The sequence below is a fragment of the Schistocerca nitens genome, chromosome 4 (genome assembly GCF_023898315.1).
Source record: "Schistocerca nitens isolate TAMUIC-IGC-003100 chromosome 4, iqSchNite1.1, whole genome shotgun sequence".
Lineage (NCBI taxonomy): Eukaryota > Metazoa > Arthropoda > Insecta > Orthoptera > Acrididae > Schistocerca > Schistocerca nitens.
This window is the reverse complement of record NC_064617.1, coordinates 544,215,795-544,229,167: the sequence shown is the minus strand read 5'-3', so window position 1 is coordinate 544,229,167 and position 13,373 is coordinate 544,215,795. Positions and strand designations below refer to the sequence as shown.

Below are 13,373 nucleotides of genomic sequence, written 5' to 3'. Positions count from 1 at the left end.
GCATGGTTTGGTCACCCATACCGCGTGACATGAATCCTATCGAACTTTTATAGGATATAATGGAGAGGTCAGTTCGTGCGCAAACTCCTGCAGCGGCAACGCTTTCACAACTAAGGACGACTATAGAGAGGGCGTGGATCAATATTTATGCAGAGAGCTGCCAACGAGTTGTTGAGTCCATGCCAGTTAATGCACGACGCCGGGCAAATTGAGGTCCGACACGATATTAGAAGGCATCCCCTGACTTTTGTCATCACAGTGTGAATTTAAATATGTGGAAGTATTTTCTGAAGGTTCACGAGTGTAGTGGTTTGCTGTTGTTGTTGCTGTAGTCTTGAGCCTGAAGACTACTTTGATGCAGCTTTCCACGCAAGCCTCATCTCTGCGGAACTACTGCATCCTACACCCATTTCAATCTGCTTACTTTAGCACTGGTGCCCCTCTACAATTTACATCCCCACACATCCTTCCATTACCATATTGACCGTCCTTGATACATAAGGGTGTGCTCTGTCAACCGATATTTTCTTTTAGTCAAATTGTCTTACAAATTTCTTTTTTGCTCAGTTTAGCTCAATACCTCCACATAAGCTATTCGATTACCACATATAATCTTCAGCATTGCTCTGCGCGAATACATTTCAAAAGCCTCGATTCTCGTCTTGTATGACCTGCTTATCCTACACAAAGAACTTCCATACAAGTCTACGCTCCAGACAAGTACCTTCAGAAAATACTTTCTAATATTTAAATTTATATTCTGTTTTAACAGATTTCCCCTTCTCAGAAATGTTTTTCTTGCTACTGCCAGTATGCACTTTATGTCCTCCTTATTTCGGCCACCATTATTTATTTTGCTGCTCAAATAACGAAACTCGTCAAATACTTTTAGCGCGTTATTTCCTAATCAAATTCCCTCAGCAAGCCTGATATCATTCAGCAGCCTGCCATTAGCCTTGTTTTACTTTTGCTGATGTTCATCTTTGTAACCTTCATTCAACATACTACCCATTCCGTTCAACTTCTCCTCCAAATCCTTTACGTTACTTGGCGCAATTACAATGTCGTCTGCAAACCTAAAATTTTTTATTTGTTCTCCCTAAACTTTAATTCCATTTCCAACTTTCTACTTGGTTTCCTTAACAGCTTGCTCGACATATTATCTTAACTTTAGAGAAACTATGCGATTATAATTTGTACGCCGTTAGGCAGAAGATCTAAATATATGTGCGTTCCCTAACGCCTCTTTATATTAAAACTAAACTCCGCCGGAATAGGCCATGAAAGCCCAACAGTACTGACCGGCCACCGTGTCATTCTCAGTCCACAGGCATCACTGGATGTGGTCAGTACACCACTCTCCTGGTCTACGTCAGTTTACGAGAGCGGAGCCGCTACTTCTCAGTCAAGTAGCTCCTCAATTTGCGTCACAAGGGCTGAGAGTATCTCGCTTGCCAGCATTGCTAGCCCAGTCCGACAGCGCTTAACTTCGGTGATCTGACGGGAACCGGTGTTACCACTGCGGCAAGACCGCTGGCCCTCCGTATATTGGGAGAATGGAATGGTGGACAAGGCACAGAAGGCATTTATGACAGCCAATTGCTTTTGACGAAGACGTTGGAAGTTATTGTCGAAAGCTCGAGTTTATTCTAATTTGACACGGCAAGGAGGCTGAAAATGTTTTATACACTGCATAATATCTAGAGGCTTGGCCATTCACAACAGTGAAAGAAAATTGCCAGTAAGACTGACGACTTCAGAAAATAAACGTTATTGATGGCGATGTTGCCAATCGAATAATTAAATCACACAGACAGAATGATAGCGACATGAATTACAGTTCGCTTGATTCTTTTGCTGACCTTTTTATTAGGTCATTGTACGCTTGTATGATTTGCTGTATGTGCTACATGATACTTTGTTAAAATTTTACTTAGTGTACATTTATTTTACACTAAACTTCACTTTAATGTTCGTTCAGTACTTAACAGTAGCAAAGAGCGCCCTCACAGAGTGCTGGATCTCACGGTTTGGAAATAAGATTGTATGATAATGACTGAATCGGGTTGTTTTATGGATGTATGTACATGTAACATTACAACACAAAATTTTCCAGTATAGAATAAAATAAAAATTAAGTAGTTCTACATAATCAAATAACTGAAATTATCGTAAGAAATTTGAATCTATCATCTGATTTGATCTAAACGACTTCTCTGAAAATTGACTAATGTTGCCGAGTTAATATTTTAATTCGTTTATGTTAGTTAGAATACATATTACATGTCGGTACTAAGGTATTTTGAGATCCCGTGTCGAAAGGGATAGCTCATATAACTTCAAAAATCTCTGTATAAAAAGCCTTTCAAACCATATTGTGCAGTACAATTTCGCTTCTTCTTCGGCGAGTCTCTTGAACCCTATAAGGTGAAATTATGCGAGTCCACAGTGTGTCTCTTTTGCAAATTCACTGGACAGACATTAGACAGCGTCTCTAAAGTCAGCATTACAAGTTGTCGTTTGTTATGAAACATCAATAGTTCGTGAACACTTCCCTGGGACACTTTGCTCACTCAAGACATCTTTATTTCAGCCGTAAAATAAATGATGGTGGCCGAGAGGACATAAAGTACATACTGGCAGCAGCAAGGAAAAAAAATCGTTTCTGACTATTTAATTCCGTATCTCCGAGTAGCCTGTTTAGGAGCATCTAATGTCTCCACAATCTTGATCCTGAAGGTTTGGGACACCCTGCAGAATGAAAGATAGTATGGGGTGGTAGAGTGTGCGCATAGTAACTTGGCTCGTAGCTGCTCAGACTGTGCTGTCGGGGATGGGACGGCAGTGGGGGTGAGGACGCTCTGTTGAGGTTCAGATGGTTCAAATGGCTCTGAGCACTATGGGACTTAACATCTGAGGTCATCAGTCCCCTAAACTTAGAACTACTTAAACCTAACTAACCTAAGGACATCACACACATCCATGCCCGAGGCAGGATTCGAACCTGCGACCCTAGCAGCATCGCAGTTCGGGACTGAAACGCATAGAACCGCTCGACCACAGCGTCCGGCTGCCTCTGTTGAGAACGGCCACTGTGCGGTAGGGGGAGGGGGAGGGGCAGGTCGGCAGCTGAAGCCTGCACACAAACGCATAACTCCTGTAAGCTACTACTAGTGGTACTGAAAACGATCTTATTAATAGCTTATGTCAATATGGCCAATATTAATTCGACAATTACAGACGTTCACATTCATTAGTTTCTCACTAGAGCACCGAAAAATAAACATCTGCGTAAACAATAGATCAGCCTAAGCAAAAAAGTTCAACTATGTGTTAGCACATGGAAATTTCATAAAAAAACAAGAAGATGTAAACAAATGTAGCTTAGCGGTCAATATTGCTTACCATAACAGTGAAAATGTAAAATAAAGAATATCTGTAACATGGAAATTGTCTCTCAGCTGTCCTGACAACCTGTTCATTAATCTACACCTGTACTAATAATAATTCTGTAAAGCTGTCGTGTCTGGCTGGTCGTCTGTCGGAACATTCTCCAAAACTACTTGACAAATTTTGATGAGGATTTTGCAGGTAACTAGAGCATAGTTTGAGGCACCGTATGGTTTTATTTCATCAAAATTGCATCACAGAAAAAAGATATCGTAACTGAAAGTTTTATCCATACTAATATGACAAATGCGAAACTAACTCTGTCTGTTACGTTTTCGCGACTAACCTACTGAACATAGGGATGAAATTTGAACCCTGAGGAAGAACACCTACTGAACATAGGGATGAAATTTGAACCCTGAGGAAGAACACAGGCTACCGCAGAAAGTGTGTAGTACAAGATACGTACTGATTTGAAGAATTTTACGCAAATTAGGTAAAAATATTGACTTTTTAAGAACGCTGTTTACTTTCTGACTTTTGTTTGTCACATGTGAAAATGCTTTTACTGGTTGATATGGGCTACCTCATACGATTCAAAGTAATGAAAAGTAATGAATACAATACTTATAAAATCTTCAATACTTTTAATCCGTGCTTCCACTCTATTTGTAGCATAAAGTGCACGCTGCATAATGTATCGCCACGTCAATAGCGTGATGCATAGATGCGCGCTGCTGCACATGCCACTCCGTGCACGCTGCTTAGCAGTGACGGTGTGCATGCTGACGCATCATGCATTGGGACAGCGTTGGAGGGGGTGAGAAGGATACACATCGCAAGCTATGCTTACCCGAACAGGCAAACATCTGAGGGCAGCTGATGTTATTGCATGTGCAGTGGCTTACTTATTCACCATTAGTTATCATAACAAAACTAATGATACAGTATTTGAACACGGTCACGGATAACAGGTAGTATTACCTAAATATAAAATTTTCTTTGTGATCTTCCATGTCTTTCCCAGAGTGCTGAAGTACATGTAGCTACGTTATCACTCTCAATCTTTTTTTCTTTATTGAGTGATTAGAATATCTACTGGTTCCTACAGCGCTGTCAAGCACTGTTTTTGATGATATTTTCGATTTCTAGCTTGCATCTTCTGCCACGCATTATGATGTCTATGTCTATATTAATAATAAGACTGTAAAACCATTGTGGCTGTACGCTGAAAATATTTGCCAAAAATTGATTGTGTTTGGTGTAGGGTGTGTAACAGAATACAATAAGAATGCTTCTAAGAGCTCTGTCTCTCTATTTGTCGGACACGCTTATCTTCAAAAATACTAGGCGAATTTTCCCAGGTTTCTTGAACATAGCTTGGGGAAACATATAGTCTGTATCACGAAAATCGAATGAGGAAAAAACGATGTTTTAATTTAAAGTTGTAGGGGCCTGGCCAACATAGTAGTAACCCGATCATCGTGGCATAATACACAAAAGAACAAATAGATGGTGCTGTTAGGTAGGTAGTGCACCAAAGAACAAGTAGATGGTGGTGTCCGTTCTTTTACCTCACTGACAAAGGTATTTTCGGTTGTTTACGTCAGTGACAGAATTAAGGACGGCAATCGCATCTTTACGAATACAGAAAAAAAAAACATTGAATTTACTCGTCTGTGATTATGAATTTACTGGTTTCGATACGTGTATTGAAAACTTAACGAAATTGCTTTGCTTTTTGCTACAGGTTTTATTCATATTTGATTTCTTGTCTAAGGAAAACGAATTTGTTGAGTTTGCGTCGTTGTTAGGGTGCCTGTTTATTACATTTTGATTCAGTTTTGTTTACAAATAAAAATGCCCAGAAAACAATCGAGTCTTTCTCAGTACACTAGAATGACTAAAAGACTGAGAGCTACGCAGCTTCAAGAATCTAAAAAAGATCGTGAGGTGAGATTTTCTGTGGCTTGGGAACATCAGAATTTAATTTCCTCTTTGGAAACTCTTTTACAAAGCGACGCGCGAAGCAACTCTGATCGAGAACGTCACACATTATCTTGCTCCTCACTGCTTAATTTAAGTGGTCCAGCCATAGATGCCTTTAGTCACTGCATTTAATCAAGTGTGCCTGAATATGAAGAACTTTTTCTGCACATACGAGGCTACCACACTGAGTGGAAAGAGACAGCAACGAGAGCACTCGAAGTGTTCAGGTGGGCGGGCGACAGTCAGCTGAGGTTCCCACCACCGCCCCTTTGGAAAATCGGGATAGAATCACACAGGACTTCAGACTGTGTTTCTGTTCAGTGGCCAAGTTGTGTGAGCTCTACCTGGGGCCGGAATTTTGATTCGATCTAATTCAATGATGAAGACGAAACAACATAGGTCTTAGCCCTCTGCTGCCCGTACCGAAACTACACTCCTGGAAATGGAAAAAAGAACACATTGACACCGGTGTGTCAGACCCACCATACTTGCTCCGGACACTGCGAGAGGGCTGTACAAGCAATGATCACACGCACGGCACAGCGGACACACCAGGAACCGCGGTGTTGGCCGTCGAATGGCGCTAGCTGCGCAGCATTTGTGCACCGCCGCCGTCAGTGTCAGCCAGTTTGCCGTGGCATACGGAACTCCATCGCAGTCTTTAACACTGGTAGTATGCCGCGACAGCGTGGACGTGAACCGTATGTGCAGTTGACAGACTTTGAGCGAGGGCGTATAGTGGGCATGCGGGAGGCCGGGTGGACGTACCGCCGAATTGCTCAACACGTGGGGCGTGAGGTCTCCACAGTACATCGATGTTGTAGCCAGTGGTCGGCGGAAGGTGCACGTGCCCGTCGACCTGGGACCGGACCGCAGCGACGCACGGATGCACGCCAAGACCGTAGGATCCTACGCAGTGCCGTAGGGGACCGCACCGCCACTTCCCAGCAAATTAGGGACACTGTTGCTCCTGGGGTATCGGCGAGGACCATTCGCAACCGTCTCCATGAAGCTGGGCTACGGTCCCGCACACCGTTAGGCCGTCTTCCGCTCGCGCCCCAACATCGTGCAGCCCGCCTCCAGTGGTGTCGCGACAGGCGTGAATGGAGGGACGAATGGAGACGTGTCGTCTTCAGCGAGGAGAGTCGCTTCTGCCTTGGTGCCAATGATGGTCGTATGCGTGTTTGGCGCCGTGCAGGTGAGCGCCACAATCAGGACTGCATACGACCGAGGCACACAGGGCCAACACCCGGCATCATGGTGTGGGGAGCGATCTCCTACACTGGCCGTACACCACTGGTGATCGTCGAGGGGACACTGAATAGTGCACGGTACATCCAAACCGTCATCGAACCCATCGTTCTACCATTCCTAGACCGGCAAGGGAACTTGCTGTTCCAACAGGACAATGCACGTCCGCATGTATCCCGTGCCACCCAACGTGCTCTAGAAGGTGTAAGTCAACTACCCTGGCCAGCAAGATCTCCGGATCTGTCTCCCATTGAGCATGTTTGGGACTGGATGAAGCGTCGTCTCACGCGGTCTGCACGTCCGGCACGAACGCTGGTCCAACTGAGGCGCCAGGTGGAAATGGCATGGCAAGCCGTTCCACAGGACTACATCCAGCATCTCTACGATCGTCTCCATGGGAGAATAGCAGCCTGCATTGCTGCGAAAGGTGGATATACACTGTACTAGTGCCGACATTGTGCATGCTCTGTTGCCTGTGTCTCTGTGCCTGTGGTTCTGTCAGTGTGATCATGTGATGTATCTGACCCCAGGAATGTGTCAATAAAGTTTCCCCTTCCTGGGACAATGAATTCACGGTGTTCTTATTTCAATTTCCAGGAGTGTATATTTATTCTGCGATATCTCTCTTTGTCATTCTAGTAAAGCCAGCTAGTAACCTTAAAAAAGTATTAGAGTCCCTTATTAGGTCCCTTTTGTGTTAGCCATAGTTACTTCAATTACAAATTTTAACCCATATACAATATAATAAAAAAACCGCACAGCTAAGGGTTTATCCGAATTGGGCGGAAATCGGTTCATGTGATGTACATGTACAGACAGACAAATGGTTTCAATTTCATAAAAATTGGAAAATTTATTCAGGAGAGAGAGCTTGACAAATTTAGCAAGTCAATAACGCGTTGGCCTACATCTGTCCTCAATGCAAGGAGTTATCCGGCTTGGCACTGATTGATAGCGTTGTTGGACGTCCTCCTGAGAGATATGGTGCCAAATTGTGTCTAACTGTCTCAATGGAGCGTTAGATAGTCAAAATCCTGAAACAGTTGGAGGGCCCTGACCATAATTCTCCAAACATTCTAAATTGGGGAGAGATCCGACGACCTTGCTGACCACGCTAGAGTTTGGCAAACACGAAAACTGGCAGTAGAAACTCTCGCTGAAATGTAAGACCAGGATGACTTGCCACGGAGGACGACGGTTCAATCCCGCGTCCGGCCATCCTGATTTAGGTTTTCCGTGATTTCCCTAAATCGCTCCAGGCAAATGCCGGGATGGTTCCTTTCAAAGGGCACGGCCGACTTCCTTCCCTAATCCGATGAGACCGATGACCTCGCTGTCTGGTCTCCTTCCCCAAAACAACCAACCAACCAACTTGCCACGGAAGGCAACAAAATGGGACACCGAGTACCATCTACGTACCACTGTAATGTCAGGGTGCCGCCGATGACAACCAAAGAGGTCCTGCTGTGTAAAGAAATGGCACTCCAGAACATCATTCCCTGTTGTCAGGTGGCATGGCGAGCGACAGTCAGGTTCATGTTCCACCACTGTCCAGGGCGTGTCTAGAAACGTCTTCGGCCTGAAATATCATTGAGCCTGGAATATCATTGACTGGAGTGGTCTTCAGTGACAAGTCCCGCTTCGAACTGAGCCCCGTTGACCAGACTCCTGTTCAAGTCTAGGTTCACACAATTTCCCATTAAAGATGATTTCGACATCATTAACTTCCCATGTTTTTATATGTTGGTTTCAATCCAATTTTATACTTACTGTCCTCTGACCGAGCTGTGGAGTTAAGATTTTACCTTCGTATTAGTAATGTTTGGGATAGGTCCCTGTCCTATAAATAGTAATTGCCCCTGCCCTGTCCAGCCTATCCGCTTATTCGTTACCATTAACACCTGAGTGACTTGGGACCCAGGGCAGATTTACCCTACTGCTTTCCCCTAGCCTCGCAAGGATTTCATGGCATTCTGCAACGATCTTTGACCTTGTTGCGGGGGTTTATAGAGATTTCATGGCCCTGGGACAGAAACAGCACTTTAGAAGTGCTGCTGCTCATAATAATGATAATGATGATTGACTTGGGGCCACACTGTCGAGGTCTTGCTAAAAGAAGTCTACTCGCATCCAACGTATGTACGCCTGGAGCACAACATTGTCTGGTCTGTGGGAAATCCTGAAAAAAAAAAAGAGTGGTGAAGCGTTTGAAGTGATGTTACAGAAGTATGTTGAAAAGTAAGTGTATTGATAAGATAAGAAATTAGAAGGTCCTCTGCGTAAATGTCGAGGAGAACAACAGTTTGAAACTACTGACTACCAAAACGGACAGTTCGAGAGGACATGTTTACATAAATCAGGGAAAAGTTTCAATGATGCCCATGATTAAGTATTATGAATTTTCGCTAAAAATATTTAAACACAGGGTTTTATGAAACGCGTAAACTAGTTTCCCAGGACCAAGCAACTGACGTTGACCCTTAGCGTGGCACATCAGAGCAATCAGAAGACCGGTGGATGGAAAAAAAAAAAGTGAGTCGAATTGGCTAGCTAATTTCTCCTCGGCAAGGAGCTAGGTGTATTACAGTAGTAACGTGATTAGAGAAGGAAAGTAGCTTCATTGGCAATTTCATTACATTGGACATTCTCTCTGTAAAACGATCGTGTGTGCTAACCTGCTCACCCCTGACGTTAGGTGTTTGCTTCCTGTGTGCAGCTGCCCCCCGCCTAAGGAGTGCTGCGCGCAGGGCTGCTGCGCCTACAGGCCACCCCTGCCTCTGCCGCCTGCCACGAGCTTCGTCTTCTGGAACCACTGGTACTTTGGGTGAGCATCTGACACCTACTCATACCCAGCTTCTGAGTGCATGCCTCATAATACCAACACACACACATAAAACCATTTACTTGATACTGAACAAATACAGGGTGACAATAATTGAACTATATGAGGTAAAATCGTCATAACGTCCGAACGGTTTGCGTTTGGACATTCAAACTGCGCCGTTGGCCCATGGCATTATGGAAACTAGCGTGGTTTGATTTAGCGACGAAGTCTACTTTCATCTGACTGGGTTCGTCAATAAGCAAAACTGGTGCATTTGAGGGACTGAGAATCCGCATTTCGCGATGGGTGACTGTGTCGTGTGGTATGCCGGTGCGGCATTCCTTGATAGTACGTGACTACCGAACGGTACGTGAAGGTTCTGGAAGGTCATTTCATCCCCATTATCCAAACTGACCCTGATTTCGACAAGATGTGTTTCATCAAGACGGAGATCAACCCCATCGAAGCAGGAGAGAGATGTTATGGAGGAGCATTTTGGGAACCGCATTCTGGTTCTCGTGTACCCAGAGGCTACTGGTATTTGCCTCGATTCTCCGGATCTGAGCACATGCGCCCCTTTTTGTGGGAATATGTTAAAGACAAGATGTACAGCAATAAGCCCAGAACCACTGCTGAGCTGAAAACAGCCATTCACAAGGTCATCGACAGCATCGATGTTCCGAAACTTCAGCGGGTCATGCAGAATTTCGCTATTCGTCTGCGCCACATCATCGCCAATGATGGCAGGCATATCGAACATGTCATAACCTAAATCCGAATACCTGTAGTGACGTTTACATGTTGAATAAAGTGTGCGCGCGCCATGGTTTGTAAGTAATTTACGTTTTTTTTCAGATAGTTCAATAATTGTCGCCCTGAACATTCGTTGGCAACAGTCTAACCATCGTGTTAGTGGAAACAATAAAACGAGATTATGGGCACTGAAATGTGATGATTGTGTAACTGAAATGAAACCGAGACACTGAGAACCATTAGGAACAAAAGAACACACACAAGGTTTTGAGAAAAATAGATGTTTGTGAAAATCAGTTTTATAGGCAAAGCACCGTTCTCAAAGGTTTGATTTGTTTTCTATCCAAGTCTCATCATCCTATATTTCCTATGAAAATTATGTACCCACTTCATACTATGAAATTTAATTAATGTTTAGGATTATTATAAATATTTATGTCAATTCACAAAATTTTCACGTATAGTTTAGTGACAATAGCGTCTTTTTGACTCTTGTGTAGTTTGCAATTAATGTGATACTAGAATCAGAACTTAAAGAACAATGGTAAATGTACCACACACACACAATTATGGCCCATCACAACACTTGATGGTCCTCGTTATCATCATTTTCATTACGCACATTATCTGGCTTGAGGTTCAGAAAAACTATCTGTTCACTTCACACATGAAATCTAGTAGTTTCCTTAAGTCTTTGTGTCTCAAGGTTGATATTTGCCTTCGATTTTCGTATTTGGGCATTACATTTCGCACGGTATTTGCACACTGTAGGGGAACAACAAATCGTCGTATCCCTCGATGTGAATTGAGGAAAATGGTGGCTTCCCACGACTCCAATTAAGGATATGCTACTTTAAATGACAGTTCATGGCACCCTGTTGAACACTTCATCATTGTAAAATTTCTGAAATGTGCATTGTGACCACGAACAACTTTTGGTTTGGTTGTGAGGTCCTTAAGGATTCTGGAATCCTCAGCGTCCATTGTACAGACTGGACTGCTGAAACCATGGAATGAGGGTTTATGATGGGGCGTTCCTTCGAGAGCTTCCAGTTTTTATGGAGAAATGGATGTAACTGTAGCCAGTGAGGGCTGGATGAAAATTTTGCTTTGAGCCCATATGGAAGTGAATATCAGAGAAATGGGAGAGTTCGAAAATGTTCATATATGCAGTGTAAAGGTACAGCACTGATAAAGCTGGTTCACCGTAAGATCAACAGGTGTCAGGAGCATGCATACATATTACAGTCTCAAAATCGATAACGGTGTGCTTTGGACCCATTTGGTTCACATTGATTCAGTTATATGAATACTGAAAATTGGACGGATATTTCTGAAAAACAAACACAATGTTTTTATTTTATGAAAGCATACGATTTTTTAACGGTTGAAATATGTGAACTTCATTTAACACATCGCCTGAACACCGATTTACATATCTTCTCACGGAACTCTCCATTATTACCAAAAGGTTTTCAAGTTCTTACTCAGTCAGATCTCTTAAATGCTCTATGTTTAATGGCTTTTTAGCGAAAACATTGTCTTTCAGTATCCCCCACATAGTACAATCATACCGTGCGAAGTCCAATGATCTTGGTGGCCAATCGTTCTCACCCCACCTTCCTATCACTCTTCAAAATGGCCGTCGAAAAATGCACGTACATGTATCTATAGTGCAGCGGAGCACCGTCTTGCTGCCAGCTTCAGGTACAGAAGTATTGTCTGATTCAATAATAACTTCTCTTAACATTGCATGATACATTTCCGCAGTCACAATCCCATAGTAAAAATAAGGGCCTAGTACGTTTTTGCTGCCCATATCGTAACCCCAAGGACATTTAACTTCTTCTCAATAATATTTCAGGAGATCAATGTAAATAGTTGTGTTTAACTCTTCCATTAACCTAAAATTTGTTTCGTCTGAACAAAGGATTGCTTTGTGACAGTTAGGATCACTTTCGCTGCATATCACACACCACTCATAGATTTATCGCCTTCGATCGTCACTAACGGCGTGTAGTAATTTACGCTGATAATGCAGTAGTGTTTATAACATTCTACTTTCGGAAAATTGTTGTTTTTTGAAACTCTTCTTGCCAATTGCTTGGCTGAAGAAACGAACGCCTGTGCAATGAGCTGCAAATTTTCTTCAGTAGTTAGGGCCCATTAATATTGGGCGGCCACTGCGTAGTGTTACCTCGAACCTTCTTAATTTCGACCAAGTTTTCACCACACCTGTAAAGCTAACACGCACTCTTCTGTAGGCAATTTTCTCTTCGTAACGAACACCGTTCACCCTTCAATGTACGCACTTATGAAGCCAAGACTCAAACTGTCACTTGTCAATAACAAACAGTTCTGCCATCACTCTTTAAGCAAATTTCGCTGTGCACAGGTTTCAAGATTTTTCAGTGTGAGGGGATATTAATTAATTCAATAAAATTTGACCATGGCCAGAAACGCGAAGGGGTTAACTGACATATGCCGCACTGGGTACTTTAAAATAAAAATTTTGATAACATAGAAACGATATAAGAATACTATTTCTTTCTGATGGTAATTAGTTTTGCATTTCAGGTCCCATTTTGCATGGTAGATCGTAATGATATGGAACAGTCTAAAAGTTTTTAAGTTTTTTATTACAAAAATAAAAAAGATGTATAGATGTAAATTAGTAATTTCAGCACATCCTCTTTTACACACTACAGTAATAGAAATTCTTCCATGGAATAGAAGAAGTTTTTAAGGAGAAACTTTTGTCACTTTGTCTTCAATTTTAATTTTGTTGGCTGTCAGCTATTTCGTATCACTATGTAAGTAATCAAAATTTTTTGTTGCAGCATTGTGCACACATTTTTGTGCAAAAGACAGCCTTAATGTGGACTAATGAATGTTACAGTTGATCCTGGTATTGTAACTATGTACATCATTGTTCCTTTTGAAATGTAGTGAACTATTTACAACAAACTTTAAGGCGGAATAAATATACCGCGAAACAGTAGCGAGAATGCCCAACTCCTTAAGGATACAGGGTACTTTTCTCGCTCAATATTATGTAAAAATCAGCACCTATTTCTTTCAGGCACTGATTATGATGTGTATGTTTTACAGATTTTTTGTTGATATCAGGTATCTTTCTAAACAAATTAGAAGTATTTTGAATATT

At 42.5% G+C, this 13,373-nt stretch overlaps 1 protein-coding gene across 1 annotated transcript in view; it reads left to right on the top strand.

Annotated features, from left to right (window-relative positions):
- The window catches only part of LOC126252425 (uncharacterized), a 127,959-nt gene that overhangs the window by 74,049 nt on the left and 40,537 nt on the right, over positions 1 to 13,373 (top strand). The window contains exon 2 of the mRNA XM_049953316.1: positions 9,347 to 9,454. Coding sequence (XP_049809273.1) covers positions 9,347 to 9,454 — 108 coding nt within the window. The remainder of the gene's footprint in view (positions 1 to 9,346; positions 9,455 to 13,373) is intronic.